We start from the raw sequence: 22709 nt of genomic DNA, 5'->3' as shown, positions 1-22709 counted from the left end.
GGGCCCTAGACACGAGAGCATCAAAGACATAGAAAATATGACATAGTTAACATACTAATAAAGGAAACACAATGTCTACGGAATTTAAAAGGAACAAAAATTTTCACTGGGTTTTTTTGGGTACCTTCTGAATTTTGTACTCTGAATGCATTACCCATTTCTAACCAGTAATTTAGGAAGTAGGTTATACACACACAGGCATGCATGCAAGCACGGACACTCAAACACACATCTGCTTTCAATTCTTAGTAAACAGAACACAGAGAGAATGACTGGTACCAGCCAGAATTTGAGAATCACCATTCTGGGCATTAGATACAATACTGTGATGCAATTTTGTGGACCGAAGTGTACAGTGATCTGTATCTCTACAAACTCTAGAAACATACCCCAAATGTTGCTAAGTTTCTGCTTAAGATAAATCTAGAAACTCAATTTTCACTCCTTAAAACACACACACACACACACACACACACACACACACACACACGGCTAAGAAGACTCCTACTACTTATTACTTGAGATTTAATTTAAAGGTACAGACATATTTATGGCAGTTCTAAATTAAGTAAGCCATTTCTCCCCCCCAATTAAAAAGCAATAGTTGAACTTCCACTTCCAGCCAGGGGATCAGATTTACCCTCCACCAGGAAATATACAAACAAAACAGACAAAATAAATGAAGTAAAGGTTTATGGGAACACCAGGTATCAAACAAAGACAGCAAGCCATCCCCGAGATGGGAAACAAACAAGGCAAGACCTACAAACATTCCAGCTTACAGCCTCAAGACAGTTTCTAGACGACTGTCCACGCCCAGGGGAAAGGGGCGAGAAATGGAGGTACAGATCCGCAGGAAGACTTATTCTCAAATGTTCCCAGTAGCTCTATTTGCAGCAGCCATAAAGTGCAAGAACACAAATGCCCATCAACAGGTGACTGGGTAAATTATAGTGTGTCTCTGCAAAGGATATTCAGCAATAAAAAGAAACGTACTTTTGGTACTCACTCCCACATGCATGAGTCTCAGATATGCTAAATCCAAGACACTTTACCAAGAAAAAAAGAGTATACATTCTCTGGAGTCTATTTACCTAAAGCTTTAGGAAATGCACACTCATACACAGTGACCCAAAGCAGATGAGCGGTTGCATGGGGATGGGGGCAAGGTTGGGGCGAGGGTTATAGAAAGATACAAGGAGGCCAGGGAATCTTCTGGAAGAGTCAGACGCATTCACTGCTTGCGTGTGGGAATGGTTTCATAGTTGTATTGCTATGCCAAAACTTATCGAATGGCTGACTTTAAATGTGTGTCAGTTAGACTTCAGTGTAACTTTTTTAAAAAAAGAGCACTTCTTGCTTCGTATCCAAAACTTGAAAATACCAAATAAACAGATGAGAGACTATAACTTTGGTCTTTTCTAAAGCACACCCATGCACAAAAGTAACACTTCAAAATTATGTGCTGATTATGAAAGTAGCCTTTCACTCCTCAGAAGTAAAATTGTTAACAATGAATATAAAGACATTTTGTTCTGCTCGGGTGGTTTCAGTTTCCTGAGGCTACTTGTAAATCATGAAACCTGTGAGGTGCACACTAGTTCCTTTTGTTCAGGACCCCCTTCTTCACTGTCCTTGACACAAGAAGCCGTGAGGGGTCTGCAGGAGCTAGGGCTGCCGAGGCTCAGACAATCTAACATTCTCTGCTCTTGTCTGTCTCCCACAAGCAATGGCAGGATTTAAGTTAAAAGAAGCAAATTTAACAAAGTCTCTTGAAGACAGAGAACTGACTGTTGCCAGAGGAAAGGTGGGGGTCAATTTGGGGTGCGGGGGGGGAGTGAATTTACCCTGAAATTGGACATATTCAAACAAAACATGTTACATAAATTCATGGCGTCAAAGAAGTGTGTGTGTCAGCAAAGGAAAACAGAGCAAGTCTCTTCTGCTTATTCATCCTGGGAAAGAAAAGCTCTGCCCTCCTACTTAACGTAAAAACCATCCGAGATGGGACGCCTGGGTGGCTCAGTTGGTTAGGCCGCTGCCTTCGGCTCAGGTCATGATCTCAGGGTCCTGGGATCGAGTCCCGCATCAGGCTCTCTGCTCAGCAGGGAGCCTGCTTCCCTCTCTCTCTCTCTGCCTGCCTCTCTGCCTGCTTGTGATCTCTCTCTGTCAAATAAATAAATAAAATCTTAAAAAAAAAAAAATTCAAAAATGTTGATTCAAACGTGCTGTTTGAACCTAAAATTCAGAGTATCAAATCCAGTCCTAGGAACGGTTTTTTTTTGTTTTGTTTTGCTTTTCAAAAAAATATTTGTCCTACTCTGACAAAAGGAGAAAAAAAGCACTGCGGATACATTCTCTTCCTCTCCAAAATGAGTTGGTGAGGTCATCTGATTCAGATGTTATCAAAAGTTCCGAAGAATTACAGCCACATTCTTGAAAATAGGTCATTATTTATAAAAATAGCATAAATACTGGGATGCCTGGGTGGCCCAGTTGGTTAAACATCTGCTTTTGTCTCAGGTCATGACCCCCGGGTCCTGGGATTGAGTCCTGCATTGGGCTCTGCTCGGCAGGGTGTCTGCTTCTCCCTCTGCCTAGGGTTCCCCCTGTTGGTGATCTCTCATTCTAACAAATAAATAAATAAAATCTTAAAAGAAATTAAAAAAAAAAAAAACACAAAAAAACCCACCATACATATTGTCTTTGAGCTGTTGTTCTGGTTTAAAGGTTTTCCAGCACACGCAGCCACTCTCCCACACACTGCTCTAACTTCATCGTGTGGCTGCTAGTCATTATCACCATCAAAGTGCCTCCCACCAGGACAAGCACCCCGTACCTCTTCTCCAGCCACCCACTTCCCCACCTTCAAAACCAGCGCAGTAACCTGTTCGGGGGGCCTCATCCTAACTACACTTACCCCATCACTCTGTTTCTCACCTCCTCCGGAGGCGTCCATCTGAGCTTGGCGCCACGCTATCCCGTACCCCACAGGTTCCCCTTTGCCATTTCACTCATGCAGATGAACTTTCAAAGCATCTCTTAAGGTGCTGTATACAGAAGAGAGGCTCAGGAAGGACTCGATGGAAAAACAAATGACTTGAATAACAATGAATTTAGGCTTTCTCGAGTCTGTTGCACATTCTGATATATCACCAGGGTCCTAAACTGATGTTTACCACTAAAGAGCAGGTAGATTCATTTTATTCCATCAAGTGTGTTTATCCTGCATCAACCTACCAAAACCTTGATTATCTTATGCACAGTAAACAGGGCAAATGTAGCCCGTGCAAATGGAAGGGGCGGAGACCTCTCTCCCATGAATGATTCTGAGTGGTCTGCACTGTGTGTAGACGTCCCTCAACAGGCGTGCAAAAACTCATCACTAATCACAAGACGGAAGGACCTGGAAGCAGTTTTCCCCACGATCCCAGAGGTGAGAGCCTCACTGCCGCCCAGATCTCTGGATTTCCAGCCCAGTGATTTTCTCACTCAGCCATTAATTATTTAGGAACATGATTTAGGGTCTCCAGGTGGTGTTATGGTCGGTAAATCAGGGGAACTTCATTCTACTAGACTCTTTCATCAGCTTCCACAATCTGGCCTCCAATAATACCGATCTACCCATTAAAAACAGGTCTGCTTTGAACGTTTTGAGCAAGATGTATACTTTAAAGCACTGCAGTTTGGGCCCCGAGGATCAGGCTCAAAGTTTCTGCTGAGTTGGGAGAACAGAATCATCTGGAGACAGGCCTTGCAAAGTTAGATTTAACCTTTAGTAATGTCCGAGCTAAAATACACTTACTTCCTGATCTTTAGAGACTTTACTCAACTTGTGAAATGGTTAGACTCTTTTACTAACCATGCAGTTTGTAATATATTTCACAACAAAAACATCCTTGTGTTCTAACTATAGTTATTCCCCACTATTATCTATCTTCAACTCATAAAGAAATAAAGTCTCCTTGTAATCCTCAATTTGCTCCTGCCGTGCCGACAGCGGGATGCACAGCTTTCCACCCATGGGCTCCGGAGCAAGCCGTGGACTCCTGGAAGGGGTCTATTCTCCCTGAAGATCAAGAAGTCTCTGCAGACAGCCCACCTAAGAGCTGTCAGGAATGAGAGCCGTAAGAGGAAGCCGCAATGCTACATTAATCACATTTCCGCGAGACACACCCGCAGAGCAGTGGAGCGGTCATTTCGGAGGCCCGGAGAGAAGCAAGGTTTCGAAGCAGCTCTAACCGACACCAGCAATTTCAGCGTCTTTCTTCTTCTCCTTAATTACACACTGTGCCCAGACCCAGAGTCCTGGCTCAGAGATTCACAAAGACATTTACTGCTCGTTTGTTTGCCTGTCTCTGCCCAGAGGACTCACCCTAATCTAAGAGAGGGAAAAAGAAGACAAAAAGGAAAGCATTTTAAAATCGAATTCATGGAACAACTGTAAAATCAGGGGTAGTTCTATTCCTGAATCATCACCTCAAAGGTTTAACTTCTAGATTTCTTGTCTCCCAGTTTGACTCCAAAATCCTGTGAAATTTTTATAAACTTATCTTTTTTCTTTGATGTTTCATAGTGCCTTCTAATTTTTTGGCTTCATTTTCTTTCATTTTACTTCACCAAAACGAAGCTGAACTTGGTTACCACTTGTGCGGTGAAAACCAGTCCGCAACTAGGCCGCTTCAACAAGCCTCTGGTGAATCATTTACAGATGTGAATGCCAGTCTCCACGTCTCCACGTCCCTGTATAATCTCTTATTCCAGCCCTCCTCCCAGTGCTTCCAAACAACTCTCAGATCCCCCTTCTCTCTTCTGTAATTAAATTCGTAGATGGCTCAATTATTCTTTTCAATTTATTTTTCGGTCTTCATTCTGTTTCATCACGGTAAGTGTGCTCTTTAATCCCTGTCACCTGTTTCACACATTCCCCCCCCCCCCCCCCCACACCCACCTGCCCTCGAGGAACCATCCGTTTGTTCTCTATAATTAAAAGTCTGTTTTTTGGTTTATCTCTCTCTTGCTCTTTTTTTTCTTTGCTTATTTGTTTTTTTTCCCCTTAAGTTCCTCATACGAGATAGTACAGTATTTGTCTTTATCTGTCAGACTTACTATATATACTATATATACTCTCTAGCTCCATCCATGTTGTTGTTGCATATGGCAAGATTTCATTTTTCTTAACAGTTGAATAATATTCCTGTGTGTGTGTGTGTGTGTGTGTGTGTGTGTGTGTGTGTATACATATCACTTCTTCATCTGCTTGCCTATGGATGAAGAACTGAGTGGATTCTGTTGTTCAGCTATTGTAAATAATGCTGCTGTAAACATTGGGATGCAGGTTTCCCTCTGAATTAGTGTTTTTGTATTTTTTGGGTAACACCCAGTAGTGCAATCGCTGGGTCATAGGACAGTTCTATTTTTTTTTAACTTTTATTTTTAAAGATTTTATTTTCAGAAAGAGAAAAAGAGCACACAAGTGGGTTTTGGGGCGGGGGCGGGGGCAAGTAGAGGGTGAGGCAGGCTCCCTGCTGAGCAACACTGATCCCAGGACTCTGGAATCATGACCTGAGTGGAAGGCAGATGCCCAACTGACTGAGCCACCCAGGTGTCCCTGTTTTTTTTTTTTTTTTTTTTCGTTTTTTAACTTTCTGAGGAAACCTCCATACTGTTTTCTAGAGTGGCTGCACAGTTTGCATTCCCACCAACAGTGCAGGAGGGTTCCTTTTTCTCCACATCCTCTCCAACACTTGTTGTTTCCTGTTTAGCCAATCTGACAGGTGTGAGGTGAGGTCTCATTGTAGTTTTGAACTGTATCTCCCTCATGAGGAGTGAGGTTGACCATCTACTCATGGATCTGTTGGCCATCTGGATGTCTTCTTTGGAGAAATGTCTGTTCATGTCTTCTGCTCATTTTTAAACTGGATTACTTGTTTTGGGGATTTTGGATACTAGCCCTTTATCAGCTATGTGATTCGTAGAGATCTTCTCCTATTCTTTAGGTTGCCTTTTCGTTTGGTTTCCTTTGCTGTGCAAATGTTGTCTATTTGATGCAGTCCCAACAGATTAGTTTTGCTTTTATTTCCCTTGCCTCGGGAGACATATCTAGAAAAAAGCTGCTATGGCCAATGTCAAAGAGGTTACTGCCTGTGTTCTCCTCTAGGACTTTTATGGTTTCAGGTCTCACATTTAGGTCTTTCATCCATTTTGAATTTATTTTTGTCTGTGCTATAAGCAAGTGGTCCAGTTTCATTCTTCTGTGTGTGGCTGTCCAGTTTCCTGACCCCAATTTTTGAAGAGACTGTCTTTTCTTCACTGGGTGTTCTTTCCTGCTTTGTCAAAGATTAATTGATCATACAGTTGTAGGTTTATCTCTAGGTTTTCTACTCTGCTCCACTGATGCATGTGTCTGTTTTTGCACCAGTACCATACTGCTTTGATGACTACAGCTTTGTAATAGAACTGAAGTCTGAAATTGTGATGCCTCCAGCTTTCCTTCTCTTTTTCAAGACTGCTTTTCTTATTCAGGATCATCTATGTTTCCATACAAATTTTAGGACTGTTTGTATTACCTCTATGATAAATGCTGTTGGTACTTTGAAAGGGACTGCATTAAATGTGCAGACTGGTTTGGGTAAATAGACATTTTAACAGTATTTGTTCTTCCCATTCATGATCATAGGATATCTTTCTATTTCTTTGTGTCATCTTCAATTTCTTTCATTAGTTTTTTATAGTTTTCAGAGTATAGGTCTTTTATCTCTTTGATTAGGTTTATCCCTAGGTATCCTATTATTTTGAGTGCCATTGTAAACAGGATTGTTTTCTTATTTTTTTTCTTTTTCCTGCTTCCTTACTGGTGTACAGAAATGCAACAGATTTCTATACATTGATTTTGTACCTTGTGACTTTGCTAAATTCATTTACTAGTTCTAGCAGTTTTCCGGTGGAATCTTTAGGTTTTTCTGTATATGTCATCAGCAAATATGAGAGTTTTACTTTCTGGTACCCATCTAGATGCCTTGTATTATTCTTTTTTGTTATCTGATTGCTGTGGCTAGAACTTTTAATACTATGCTGAGTAGACATGGTGAGGGTGGACATCCCTGTCTTGTTCCTGACCTTAGTAGGGGAAAAGCTCTTACTTTTTCACCATTAAGAATGATATAAGCTTTCATATAAGGCCTTTATTATGTTAAGGGATGTTCCCTCAAAACTTTGTTGTTGTTGTTGTTTTTAACTTTGTTTTTTGTTTTTTTGTTTAACTTTGTTTTTAACTTTGCAGGTTTTTTATTATGAATGGATGTTGTACTTTGTCAGCTCAATCATTCTTAAATCATTTAAATTTTTTTAGAAAGAGTGTGCATGCATGCATAGTGGGAAGGGGCAAAAAGAGAATCTCATGCAGATTCTCGATAAATCTTGCACTTAAGTTTACTTTCAACAATCAGGACGGACTCTATGAATGACAAGAGGTTTTAAAAAAAATCAATATTTTAACTTTTTTTTTTTTTTAAAGAGAAAAAACATGCACACTGATTTCTACCCAGTATCTTTGTACAGCAGCTTTGGTACAGAGATACTAACCTCAAGCTTCTTTCTATCTCAAGAATTGCTTGAAGAGTTGCCAAGAGTTCGACAAAGAACATTACAAAGAAAAAGGGGGGGGGGGGCAGCAAAGACTGGTAAGGAAGTAGGGAATACCTCCTTAATTCTGATTTTTGTATATTACTTCCTTAATGTATGAAATAGACAACCCAGTAACTAAACACGCCAACTCCCCTAGAATTATGAAAAAGACAGAATTAGCAAAGACATGACCGGGGAATGTACATACATTTCAGTCAATCTCCCTCTTCAGAATTTTCTGTTAACCAGATTCTACTGAAAAGTACCGCATCACTGAAACATCCCTATGTTCATAGGCCAGTGATCTATCTGATAAGTTTTCTTTCCTACAAATAAACTGTCCTCTCAATGTCATACGGCGATTCTGCCTTAACTGTGATCAAGAAGTCAAAGAGTATGATATAAATGGTTGTTACAGGGAAGCTATGTGTTGGGGTGGGGGGGTGAGAGACAGAGAGAGAGAAAGAGAGAAATGAAGCAAGATTGGAGAAAAAAAATCAGAGGTGCTGTCAAATGTAAAAGAACAAAGATTAAAAGTTGATAAGGATTTTGGAAGAGGATTTTGGAGTCGAGGAACTCTCCACTTACAAGCAGGCGGGAAACAACCTGGGGAAATCAGGAAAACTTGATGCGTCAGTTCAAAAAAGTAACTGCTCCCAATTTGAAAAACGTTTAATCTTGATCCCCTCTAGGCTGTAGAGTCATGGCACTGCTTTATGAAAAAATGCTAAAACCACACAGAAAAATACTATGAATTGTGAAATAAATTCCTTTGATAATTCTTCATAAAATGCAGACTTCAGAAAATTGGAATACTTAGCAGCAGTAGAATTTGCAGGAAGTTTAAGACAGACCACTAACTTAGGAGCTATTATTAAAACACTGTATTTGTTTTTTTCCCCTTAAGTAAAATTCTACTAATGAGCAAAGCGATAAAGTAAGCTCTATAAAGACAACTTCAAAGGGGATAAAGAAAAACATTTGGACTTAATTCTCATCTGGAAATAAAGCCTTGTTCTGAATAACTCAAGAGGGAAATGATTTATCAAAATAAAGAAACGTGGTAAATTTAGAAAATTCTTAACTTCCCCGTATCAAGAAGTGTAAGCATGAACATTTCACATAATACCATTACCACATACCTGTTTTAGGATGTATTGAAAAAAATCCTTGTGGATTTCCACTCGTTATTTTGTACATCAGCTTGTCATTAGAGCTAGAATCTGGATCAAATGCCTCTATTTGCACCACAGATACATCCTTGGGAGAATTTTCTATTACTTCTGGATAATAAACAGGCTCTGACGTCTGTGGTGCGTTGTCATTGACATCCTCAACCTCTATGTAGATCTCGATAAACGAAGAGAGAGGCACGACACCCCGATCCGCTGCATAGACCGTGAGCCAGTAGTGGGAGGTGGACTCCCGGTCCAGTCGCTCTGAAGTCTCTATGACACCTGTGAAGAAAGACGACGACACGTCAACAACAATGGACCCAGGGTCAACCCAAATAACAATTTTCATTTCTCAAGGGCTTGTGTGTCGCTTACAGCTGAGAGACCTTGGACAAGTTGCCTAACATTATTGTGCCTCTGTTTCTTCCTAGAAGATGGAACGCATGTTTACAGGTTGATTAAATGAGTGAATAGACATATTAACAATCAGAAGAGCGCTTGGCACATAGCATCAGCTGTAAAAGTGTTCGTCGTGATTAGTGTTAGGGGTCAGGCACTATGCAGAACACTCTATGAAGAATGTGTCATTTAAGTCTCGAGAAAAGCAGTGAGATGGGCACTAAGAGATCAGCTAATGGCCCGACACTCTGTGCCTCTGAAGATGAAATTTGCAGGTTTTCCTGGAGGTCCATCAGGGACCTCTAAATCAAAAAGCCGTGTCCCAGATCAGAGTCCCCATGGCCTAGCAGCCCCTGCTTCCCACACTGCATTCCCATGGCCACCGCCAGAGTTGAGATACGGAGGCTGCAGCGATGCTGCTCCACACATGGCAGTGCGGTCTACACACCCTGCAGAGCATGGCCCCTCCAAGTCCCGAATAAAGGTCTGCTCAAGTCTCTTGTGCACAGAATGAAACCGTTTAATCCCCTTAGGCTAATGGCAAGACAACCAGTGTGCTAAATAAAGTGTCCCAGGACAAAGTAAGATCCCCAAGGGCAGAGGTCACATCCTTCTTGAGTACCAGGACAGCACCTGACCCAAGGCCAATAATATTAAATGAACAAACACGAACAGATGCCTTAACTGAAGTTGGTACAGAAAGTCCCTCCACTGGGACCCAAACTACAACACATTTCCTACTAAATTAACCAGTAAAAGGTGAATTACGGGATTATGAAGAAGCGGGTTAACATGTCTGTCATGTTCTGGCCCAGCCACTAAAACCAGTCAAAAGCTTACTTCATCCCAGGATTAACCACTTCCCAGGGTGATGATAAAATGAAAATATCCATTACTCTTGGGCAAATCCCACCTTTTTATTCAATTTATCCTGTTATCCTGTCCTTTGGCTTTCCCAAAATATGTCACTGTATTTTTTTCCTTATGCATTAATCATTCTGAATGAATGCTACTTTTGGGGTTTCAACACTATGGTCCAGGTTGGACTTTGGAAATTCTTCAACTCTAGCATTACAGGTTTCCCACTTAATGCAAAATAGTACAGGAAAAAGAACAAACGTCAATTTAATCTGCACTGAGAAATGAAACAGTATTTATCTCAACCAAACATAAATCTGTATGTGTTACTTTTTGATCACTGCATAAATGTAAATCTTTGCTTATGTGAAGTAATTAAAATCTCAAAAACTCATTTGTTTTGAATGTCACATCATTATATCGAACATTTCCCAAAGGTTTATAAGTTATAAATACCAAACTTAACTAAATATTAAAATATGAAATAAATGATCATGAAATGAGTACTGCTATTCAGAAAGCATACTTAGTTCCAACTGTTTCATTAAGTCTTATTAGCAAATGCCCAAAATGGATCTGTAATACTCCTAGAAATAATGAACAAAGCCTCACAACTCTTAAATAAAAAGGAGCTAACTGGTTTCCCTGTGCAACAGAGGTAATGGTCAGAAAAGCTCAACATGTTTTCTTTTGTGTCTGTACCAAACATAGTCTATGCATACCCAATCTGTTCACTAAATTAGTAAAGTTCTACTTGTCTTTACCCTGAAAGAACAGCGTCCTTAGTGACCAAGGAAAAATAATCTCTAGTTTCTCCTTTCATTGGCCCCATCAATGGATACACAGAAGTCAGGGAATAACAGAACGCTCTCTCTATTAGGATTGCATATTAATAAATGAGTGTGCATATGTTCCTCTGTGTTCTGCCATTAAAATGGGACATAATTCATTTGACAGGAGAAGTGTTAGCAAATCTCAGGAAGACAGCTACATGGTGCTTATATTCACTTCTTTCTGGTTCTAATACTCAAATCATTCATGCTGCTACTGACTTTTTAAAATTATGTCTCACTAAATGTGATCTGTAGGCATTTAATGACAATGATCACTACAGAAACAAGTCTGCTCAGTGCTTACTATGTGCCAGGCCCTATGATAATGGTCCCACACATACTACCTTATTTAGCCGTTATAGCCAACCTGACTACACATGTGGCCTTATTACATCCATACCACAGATGAAAACCTCAGTTTAAGAGATGAGGACCTTTCCCAGAGTCATAATAAATGTCAGAGCCAGAGTTCAAACTCCACGAATCTCTAACGTCAGTGCCATCAGTCTGTGGTAGTTCGACAAAGTGTAATAAACAAAATTTAATGTGAAAACTCTAAAAAGACAAGAGTGAAACCTCTTACTCATTTGTTTACACATCAGGATTCAGAAGAACTCTATTAAATGTCCATTTGCATATAATAGCTTTCTCCAGTTTCAAGGTAGAAGAAAAAGAAAAAATATATTTGCATTTTATAAATAAGTATAATATAAAATGCAAATACAAGGTTTAAATCACAGACAAAAGTAGGTATTTCTTTTCCATCAGGTTCTGCTTCAAATCTAGTCTGTGAGCACCCAGACTGTAGTGTTCCAAGACGCCTTCTGCTGTGAGCTACTCTTCTCCCCCTAGAGGACCAATGATCCCCTTCTTTGCATGACTGGCCACCATTAGGAGGGGGAAGTTTCCAAATCTCAGGTAACTTCCAGATATTACTAAACATTAAAAGTTAGAGAGAAGGGGGCCTGGGTGGCTCAGTCAGTGAAGCATCTGCCTTCTCCTCAGGTCATGATCCCGGGGTCCTGGGACCGAGCCCTGCACCAGGCTCCCTGCTCAGCTGGGAGCCTGTTTCTCCCTCTCCCTCTTACCCCTGGGTGTGCTCGCTCACTCTGTCAAATAAACAAATGGAATATTTTTAAAAAGAAAGAAAAGAAATAGCCCCGGTCAAGGGTTCGAGGTAGAAGTGGGATCTGAGATGACCTGACTGCAGAACTCAGGGTCTTCACCACAGGCTATACTGTCACGATCAGGCCCAGGGTCGCGGTCACAACCCCACAGCACCAAGGACACTGGTGGCCACCAGGAGAGGCTACAAGTTTTCAATTGATTAAGTAATGGCCCTCCCCACACTTAAAGGATATTCAAAGAGAAGATTCAAGGCCTCCACTTGGTCAACAGACGTTCAGGGGCAGTGCCCAAGTACTATTCTAACCACTGATTCGAATTCTAAGCACTATTTTAAAAGCAGAAGGTAGGTGGGAAAAGACTACATGTATGCAAAGCTATTTTATGTTCTGCTTCTTCATCCGTCTGCTCAGTCGCGAGATGCATCCACGGAAGTCTCCCAGGCAGGAACTTGTGGAGCAGGCATAAAGCATCGCAATGAGTTCCACCGGGAACCTAGGAAGAACGGACTGCACTGGTCCAGGACCGGCTACTGCCTAATACAGCAAGAAAGACGGAGCAGATCTAGCCATGGTGACCTCAAAAATCAACAACAGTAGACCAGCAACCCTTCAGCAATCCAACAGTGCAACTCCCTTGTTTTTACAGAAAGGTGGAAGGATTTGCCATGGGCAGGAAGCTGAGCAGGTAAAGAGTTCAGAATCCAGAATGAGGCACCGCCTCGATCAGCGGCTCGTCACAACTGTTCATTCTTTACAGGGGTCCTGGCCTCTGAGATGACCCTCAGACCCACTGTCAGGAAGCCTGACCACAAGCAGGGTCCACTCTTCCAGTCACCGTGTCCACCGTCCTACCCATGCCCCCAGTCCTTCCAGGAACACAATCAGTATAGACACACGGATGTCTTCTACAACCTTCATTCATTCACAAAAGAGAAATCTTCAAAATTCCACATGGGGACTTCTAGTTAGTTCCTTTGACACTGGTAAGCAGCAGCTAAGATTCCCAGCCGGCCGAGGAAATGAATCTACGGTTTATTCTCAAAACCACCTCACTCCTCCTTCTCCCATGAACCCGCTTCCCATAACCACTTCCAATAACCAGCTTCCAATAACCACTGATTCCGCACTACGTTATAAATTCCCTTTTCCTGAAACAATTCGCAAAGGAACCATCAACAATTACAAATATTCAAACTCCAGTGTTTAAGGTACTTTTCATTAACACATACCACAGTAATACCATACTGATGGGCACATACAGACACCGGCGCACTAACTCTTCCCTGTGGTCTTCCTCGTGTCTTCACGCTTCTTCCCTTCTTTCTCTGCCATCTCTCCTCTATTTTTTGATTCCGCTTTCACTTCCTGAGAGAGCAACAATGCACGCAACCAGATGTAAACCCAGGCTCTTAGAGTGGGAGGTGGGAGCCCAGAGCTTCCCCAGCAGTCCCTCCAGCCAGAGGAGGAGTGACCAGTGCTCCAAGAGAAAGTAACAGTGAGAAAGGCAACATGAGAACAACACCTTTCTACTGATCATGAGGTTCTGGTACACAAGCAGTAGGTAAAGTGGGGTGCTGCTCTGGGATTTTGGGATGTATATTTTGAGCATGGAGACAAGTTTAGACAAGCCTGTTATATGCAACACTCAGCAATGTTACAAGGAATCATTCCTTTGCTTTAATGAAACATGACGGAGGCAATAAATGACTTGGCTTCCAACCTCAAGAGTACAATGAAGACATTTTCAAGAAAGGTTGTTAATAAGCTGAAAAGTTAGAAAGAAGCCGGAAATCTGGAGCTATTGAAGTAAAAATATTTATCATTCCAAACATACTCTCCAGGATTTCAAAGCCACCACCAGATGTCACTATGGAAACTGACTTTAAATGTGCATACAGTGGAACAGCTAGACTGAAAGGGGAAATAAATACAATGTAATTGTTCAAAGAGCTTGACCAGTGTGGCTGAAAATGGAGCTCAGGGCAAAAGGTCTTTTTGGAAGATTCACGCCTGACCATAAATAATTATTAGACACTGATGCTGTCTTTCCATAGCCTGATTATTCCAAGGTCACAGGGTACAGTATCAGTTGCTCAAGTAAATGACCCAAAAGTAGAGAAAGGTTTCCAAGAATAAGTAATTCCTACTATCCACCCCTGACGGCTAATGATGTTAACCGGAATATCGTCCTTGAATAGCAAAGGCCAGCATGTCCTCCAGCTGACACAGATGGATCAGAATGCTTTCAACACACTCATTTTTAAGGCAAAAGTAAAATTATACGTAGCCACTATGCTGCCAAAAGTATTTTAACTAACTCAAATTTCCATGGCCACAGAACATCTTTCTTTCTGGAATTTTCCTATTTTCTTTGTTCAACAGGTCTTGGCCCCTTATCAAGCCCCAGTGCCAGAGGTTTCAACAAAACCTTGCTGCTATTTCAGATTCTGCAGCAACTCCAGCTCAAAAATACTTATCAGCAGTGGCCTAGCAACATAAATTTGCAAACTTTACTCTCCTTTCTGGTAATCATGCCACATTTATTTATTTATTTATTTATGTTTAAACTTTTCTGGAACCAAACTTAGGACCGCCTCTTCAGTCAATCAGGAGAAAAACTTAAACACGAAAAGTAACTGTTTATAGTATTTTTCCTACAGGGAAGAAACAACTGACTACTTCTTCCTCCAGTTCTGTAGTCTCATACACAGAATAACTCTTCTGGAGTTAAATGTTTTCCCAAATATAAAAATAATACTTACTCTAAAAAATTTTTTTTCAACAATATACACTTTAAAAGAATAGATACCTTCTACACACTAGAGATGCAGTATCTGTCTATAATTAATCCATAAATAGTTACTCAATTTTTTCCTGCTAATTAGGGAAAAAACAGAAGTCCCACAGTTGTCACACTCAATATTAATGTGTTATGAAATAAATTTTTAAAAAGTAGACTATAAGCTCCCTCTTAAATGCAAACCCTCAAGGGCAGACATGTTTTGTTTGGGGCATGGTAACTGTAGGAGCTTGTTAAGCATGTGTTGTTGATAAAAGGATGTCCATCACCAACCAGGTAATTCAGAGAAACAGTCACAGCAAAGAGGAGTCCAGGAGGCAGGACTCAATGTAATGGAGCAAGGTACACAAGATCCTGGACCAGAAAAAGAACATTAGGAAAAAGCTAAGGAAATCTGAATGAACTATGGGCTCAATAAAGTACTGATAAGAATATATCAATGTGTGTTCATTAATTATAACAAACAGACACACTAATATATGATGTTACTAGGGTGAACCATATGTTACATAGGGGCACTATAGGAACTCTGTACTATCCATTCAATTTTCCTTTTAACCTATTTGTTTCCTTCTTTAAGTGATAAAATTGTTCTAAATTTGTTTTTATCTGATTTTCATTACGTACTAAATTTTATATACATAAAATTATAAACTGTATTTTATAATTTTTAAATTTAAATTTATATATATATATATACATATATATATATATATATGTAAATCAATTTTTTTTAAAGTAAGCTCTACACCCAACATGGGGCCTGAACTCACGACCCCGAGATTAAGAGTTAAAAGCTCTACTCCATGCTTTTGATAATAAAAAGAAAGGTCAAAATCAGTAAGATGAATCAAATACACAGCACCCTCCATGGGCCAAGCAAACTGCTGGGCAGTATATGGGCACACTACTCAGTTCAACAGATAGCTCTTTGCCCTCTTACAGCTAAAGACCGAGTAAGTCATGTCGTAAACGTCTTTCTCCAGTTTAACTAAAGACAGTGTACTGATTATTACCATGACTTGATCTTTCAAAACCAATGACTTGCCGTGTCATTTGATGGGAAGCCACTTGTAAGTGGAAACATAGCAAGTTCCATGAAATGTTACTGATACTGCTGATACTATTATTACCAAAAATACATATTTAGAGCTCATGATACGCCAAATACTAAACACTTTCCATACGGGAATTAACTTCATCTTTCCAGCAACTCTAAGAAGTGAGGTAATATGACCAACCATATTTCACAAGAGATGAAACAGTGTCAACAACTTGCCCAAAGTCACCGTTTGCTCTTGGTGGAAATGGGATTCAATCCCACAGACGGGCTTCAGAGAATTACACCGCAGCACCTCCCAGTCTCTGGCTGTGTCCTCTAATTAGAGAGAAGCATGAAAGCAACTGAACACAGCTTGCAGTTTCCAGAGAAAAACTCCTGGCTACAGTGGAATGTAAAAAATGTAATGACCAGATGGAAAAAATTGTTTTTGCTGTCTTCATGGCATTTGGGGATCTAGGTAAAGTATCTGAGGCTACAGAAACCTTGTTGTTCTGTGCCATTAAGACATTAAGCACATTTCATAGTTTCAGGAGAAAAAGGAAACCATTTTAATACATAATAGTATATATATGAAAAGGCTTTAAAAAAAAAAAGGTATGAATGGGGTCCCTTGGGTGCCTCAGTGGGTTAAGCGTCTGCTTTCAGCTCAGGTCATGATCTGGGAGTCCTGAGAATAAGGCCCACATCAGGGTCCCTGCTCAGCCGAGAGCCTGCTTCTCCCTCTCCCCCCTGCTTGTGCTTACTCTCTCTCAAATAAATAAAATCTTTAAAAAGAAAAAAAATTGTGTATATTCATTACATACAAAAATGTCAGTAATATACAAGTTAAGAAAACAAATGAAAAACCTTTATAGAAGTATATAAAGTATTACTTTGGTTTTGTTTAGTTCTGTTCTAAAAATAAAAACCACACAAACACATAATTACATGTGCAGGGAGGTGGGAAGGCATACAAATAAACATGATGATGGACGGCAATTAAGAAAAATCAACCCACGAACCAATTTTTTTAATCCTTAAATTTCTTTAACAATGAATTTTAAGCCCTATTTAAAATGCACATGATAAAAAGACAAACCGTTAAGTACCAGCAGTCCTTTAAAAGTTTTGCTAGTATCACCTTCACATTTTATTTTCCCTTTCTATTTTTACATATACACTTTCTTTCCAAGTATTTATCTGTTCCATTTAATATAAACAGATGTGTAACAATGGACAATGTGACAATGTGACAATATAAATTCTAAAGTATTTATATGTCAAGCGACTGTATTACAAGTTTAAGGTCTAGGAAATTCTGTAATTATACAGCCCAGAGTTAGGTCACAAATTAATGATTAAAGGGAAAGTTTTTTATGCCGTAACTGCCAATCTGTTTTTTCATTATTTAAACTGCCTATTTAAATCATCTTAATTAAAATGTAGATCTACCAATTCTTTCAATTAAAATTGTTGCAATAGCTTTAAAATTAGCTGAGGAAGCTTTCTGACTTGCAAACTTACTAAAACATATTAAGTTCATAATCAGATTTTAAGCATCATGTTTCAAGTCCAGGGATTTCTTCAGCTTTGCAGAGAGTCATTCCCATGGCAAGCTCTGCTAAACCATGTTTTCATGCCTTGTTGAGAAGCGATTCCAAGTTCTGATTTCCAAGTCAGAATCATTAATATTGTTAATGAGGGCTTTCATGGATAAGCTCTCTTTAAGAGGATCATCCTTAGATATCAAAAGTAACATCTGAATACACATTAAATGAATAAAACTACATACATAAAACAGCCTCTGGAGGCATTAGAATTCAAAGGCTATATTTCACATACTTAAGGCAATGTTTCTAGTGGTTTGCTGTGTATGTTAGATGCTGTCAATGTTGATTATTTTTTCCACATTATATTTACTGGATGCACATTGAGCAAATGCTACATGCCATATTATTTAAGATTTTATTTATTTAGAGCGGGGGAGTAGGGGGAAAGGCAGAGAGACAGAGAGAGAGAGAGAATGAATCCCAAGCAGACTTTGTACTAGGTGTGGAACCCAACTTGGGGCTCTTTCCCAGGACCCTGAGATCATGACCTGAGCTGAAATCAAGAGTCGGACACATCACCTACTGAGCCATACAGGTGCCCCGAACCGTATTATTTAATCCTCACAATTACTCTGTAAGTTTGGTGGTCTTTCCTCATGTTCCAGATGCAGGGGTTTTGAGCTGAAAAGTCACTTGTTCAAAGTTGTTTATTCACCATCATAACAGAATACATTAATCAATGAATTAGCGAATTCCCTTACCAGTTACCTATCTTATCACAGCACTTATATTCAATAACTTCTTTAAGCCTCAAACGTTAAATTGCCTTAAATTACCCAACTAGCTGCAGAGAAGAAAGAATCCAAAATGTGGCCTACTACTAGCTCCAGAGACCAAACTCCTAAGCACCCGGGTGCTTTCCTTGACTTTTCTTATTCCTATGGGGTAGCAGAGCTGTGACACAACAGGAAGGTCTGACTCTCAAGTTTGGCTATTTTCTTGTAAGCCTGTGTAAGTGATCTTCATTAATCTACCGCTATCAACGAAAAGAAAAATTGACACATAACAAAAGATTACCAGCATTTGCCCATGGAAGAAGGAAGTACAGGACTTAAAGTATAAACCCAACTAAACGTGGGCCAAACAGATCCCTACACAAAGTAAGAATCTCATCTGACTACGTTTAGGATAAAAAAGGAAAAAGGACATGATAGCATTCAACACTGTTCCAGATTCAGAAAGTTACTATACACAGCTGACCTCTGAACAACACGGGTTTGAAACACACAGCTCCCCACTTACAAGTGGTTCTTTCTCAACAAATGCGCTCTAGTGCTATAAATCTAGGTTCTCCTCCTTATGATTTTCTTTTCTCTAGGTTACTTTACTATAAGAAAGCCATATATAATACGTGTAGCACACCAAGTACGTGTTAAATGGATTATGTTACTGGTAAAGCCTCCGGTCAACAGTAGACTATCAGTAGTTAAGCTCTGGGGGAGGCAGGTTATATTCAATTTTCAACTGCCAGGAGGCTGGGGATGCAGCACTCCTAAGCCCCACATTGTTCGGGGGTGAACTGTGTTCTTCCTATCATTCTGCCAACATAAAAATTCAGACTGGATTTATATTACATGAAATCTAATAGGTGGTATATAAGGCGTTATATAATACTGAAGATCACTATGAGGTCATAATTGAACTGTGAATGCAGTTAATAACTTGAAAATACTGAGTGGTGGGCAGTAGATCCAAAATGCTAAAAGGTTAAGCCATCATCTATTTAAGTTTGGTATCAGATAAAAACTGGTATTTTAAGGAATACCCCTCTTCGGAAAAGAAATCTCAGTGGCTTTTTAATCTATCCCAAAATGTAATAAACCATTTTTTTTAAAAAACTGTATCTTGTAACACCCTCTTCATTAAAAAGGACTTTGATGTTGCTTATAGTGGTCTAGATCTTCCTAGAGATTAATGTTGAAATTGGCATTACTGACTGACACTTTAATTCATTCAACAGAGTTCCTACATTTTTTTAAACCTGCATGTATAAAAGATGAATCCAAAGTGTCCTCAACAGAACTTAAGAAATGTCAGCAACTAGAGTGAAGAGTGATGGACAGGTTTCCATAAGCCAGTGGAACAACTGCCCGAAACATTTGTATTGCAAAGTATGTTTTAGCTTGAAGAAGACAAGGCGCTATTCAACGATTAAAATGTCAGTTGCAATGACGAAGCCTCATGCCAAAATCCTTCCAGCACTCCCTGGCTAAAGAAGGAAAGGAATGAGCTCCCGCTGCTACCATCGAGGATTATGCGGGCCACTGTATAAACACAGCTCTTTCCAAAAGAGACAGTTGTCTCCCAAGTCCTAGAATGCATCAGGCTGGTAGAAGAGCAAGTTTTCCTTTTTCTAACGTTTGTTTAGGCTGACTATAAAACAGATTCTAAACACAGAAAACTGCACCTATTTCTTTTTCTTAAAATAAAACCTAAGACCCACGTGGTTCAGCTCTGCCCAAAGGTAGGTGCGTTTCACATGAACTGAACACCACCAGCTGAAGCAAATACAAATCTCCCCTCCCTTTCCTACCCATTCTAAAGTCACATTTTCCCTCACTTTCGATAAAAAAAAGAAAAAAAGTTCTGTACTAAATTCTATTTTAATTCAAAAGCAGTTTTTTAATTTTAAAAATTCAAATTATTTTACAAATTTAAAAAGTGCAATTTAGAGGCAATATTAACTTTAAAGATTTACTCTGCTGCCAAACCCAGTACCTTTAAGAACTCAGAAACTCAGGTTATGCCTCAATTTCCTCATATATGAAAAAGAGGAAAACAAGATGTATAAGATGTATTATAAGGACCAAGGGATTAGCATAGAAATAAAGGTAATACTAATAACCTATTGTGATGCTTGAGAAACTCAAAGTCAAGATTGAAGACGACTCTTACCAGAAGTGTAACACTTAATTCCTAACCTCTGTCCTACAAGGATGCTACTATCAGTCCAGGGAGTAAACTGGCTAACAGAAACTACATTATGACAAAGTAGTATCTGGAACAGAACTACGAGAATCACTTATGAACCAGGTGACCAAAATACTCCTAAGTGTTCTGAACTGAATCCTGCAGAACCAAAGAAATTTAGACCACTGTGGCAACACTTTCAACAGACATAAATAATTTCCACTGAAGGTATAAAAAACATGTTATGTGTGAACACCATGCATTAATGCATTTCCTGAAGCGTCTTTGAGATCTGTTATTAACTCTCCCCCAAGCCCCAATAACGTATAGAATGACTTTTATGAGACACTATTAAGTCCCAATTTCAAATATGGCATGATAGTCAAAACCAGGAAGAATCAAATTAGATATGTCTGGAGCAAAGAAAGTACATGTCTGTCTTTGCCCCACGTACTATCTCCTTCCCCACTTATTTTCATCAAATTCTGATCAAATTTCAGGAAGGTTCTGACAGTCATTACAGATTTATGAGTTAAAACTAACCAAGTTCAACAGAAGTCATTGCTAGAATATACTGTGATCACTAAAAAAAAATTATTTGAAGCACAAGCCTTTTATCTATATATAGTTAACCCTTAGTGACCATATGTGGGAAATTATTAGCATCACATGGAGATGAGACACATCTGAGTGCCTCCTTAACTAAAACCTGGGAAGAAAAACCCAAGACCCCACTCAGATACAAGAATATGAATCATATACTTCCCAAGATTTCTCTCAAAAAATTTTAAGTGTCTCTAACTCGAAGTGTTTTATGACCTGTATGTGCAAAGACTTTTTTTTTTAATTAAAAAAAAAATACATGCTTCTGAGAGAAAAGAACTGGCTTTTAATGATTTCCTTTATACATAGTTAAAAACAGCACTCCCATCCAAGGGTTTTTATCCAAAAGAAAAAAAAAGTCTATTACCAAAGGGGAAAATTGGTTTGGCAAACCATCAGAACTGACAAGCGTGGAAAGAAAAAGAAAGACTTTTCCTTGCTTTCTGCTTGTTACTAGAATGATTACCTGCTATCACAGGGGTCCCCAAGGAGCCAAGTGTAAAGCCTGGACTGGGAAATAAAATGAACAAGAGGGCTTGCAGGACAGTAAGACATCAGTGGTAAGGGGGGAAAAAAAAAAAGAAAAGAAAGCGGAGCATCTACCACAAAATCGGAGGGAGACAAGCTGCTGGTACCCCTCCCCTGTAAGGCAGGGCTACTCCCTTCCCTGGGACTGACCGCCCTGGACCCCCGCCATTCTCCTGCAGTTGCAGACCACGGGGCTCCGCATGACTGGCTCCTGCCTTTCTCACCTACCTCATCTCAGCTTCTAGCCACACAGGCCTGATCATATTTTGGGGGCTGTTCTTGCTAGGATCAAAAATTGCCCTAAAAGGCTGGCTCTCCACTCTCCACTCTGTCATTCAAGTCCCAGCTCACACTGCCTCCTTAGAAGTCCTTCCCTGACAAGACCGGTTCAAAGAAGGTCTCATCAGTAGCCTACAGAAAACCACCATCGTGCTGCCCTGTTTAATGTTCTCCATGGCACTTCTAAGCTGAATGTGTGTGTTTGCATCTTCTTTGGCATGTGTTTAATCAGCGGTCTCCTCTTTCTAGAAAGCCAGCCCCACAGAGTCCACAGGATTATGTGTGTACCTTGTATGGTGCAGAAACCCCAGCACCCACACGCCAGTGTGTGGAAGGCAGTCACTAAATGGTCACTGGCAAAACAATAAAAAATAAACATAAATAAAGAAATGGTTGTCAACAAGTGAATGAACGAAGGAATTCATCAAGGCCTTTTTTCACCGTCTGAAATCTTGCTTCTGTGAAATTCTCCCAAAGTTTCACTTGCAAAGGCCACTGGGGACTTCCCCAAAGTCCTCATCCCTTGGGGAGCCAAGCAGGAGCTGAGAGTGCTGCCGCATAGACTCTCGGGCCACAAAGATGGTCCTCCCTCTCCTGTTCTCCATCCCCACAACCTCCTGCCAGGCTTCTAGGAGAGTCCAATAAACTGGTTCTTCTCCCAAACAAGATCACAGATCCACCAAAGATCATGAGGGCTTGTTATCTGGTTCCTCATTCTCTCTGCTCACCCTTTAGAGTTATTAATCCTGCTAGCAATCAGAGAGTCCCTCTGAAGATGGTCATATTCCCTCAGTAACACCCAAAATCTTCACTGAAAAAAAATTTTAATATAATTTAAATAAAATTTAACAAAATATTGCATATAGAATTTAATAAAACTGTATTTTCCTGTTGTTTTCAAGAGTTACAGCACAGTAAA

The 22709-nt window shown here is 39.9% G+C and overlaps 1 protein-coding gene across 7 annotated transcripts in view; it reads right to left on the bottom strand.

Moving 5' to 3' along the window:
• Positions 1-22709, bottom strand: part of FAT1 (FAT atypical cadherin 1) — a 126236-nt gene that overhangs the window by 62057 nt on the left and 41470 nt on the right. For all 7 annotated transcript variants that reach the window (XR_009401112.1, XM_059384252.1, XM_059384256.1 and 4 more), the window contains exon 3: positions 8769-9083. Coding sequence is in view for 6 of the 7 variants with exons in the window: in XM_059384252.1 (XP_059240235.1) it covers positions 8769-9083 (315 nt within the window). In the remaining variant the exon portion in view is untranslated. The remainder of the gene's footprint in view (positions 1-8768; positions 9084-22709) is intronic.

This window comes from Mustela nigripes, chromosome 18 (assembly GCF_022355385.1).
Source record: "Mustela nigripes isolate SB6536 chromosome 18, MUSNIG.SB6536, whole genome shotgun sequence".
NCBI lineage: Eukaryota > Metazoa > Chordata > Mammalia > Carnivora > Mustelidae > Mustela > Mustela nigripes.
The sequence above is the reverse complement of the archived record's forward strand: the minus strand, read 5'-3'. Positions and strand labels throughout refer to the sequence as shown.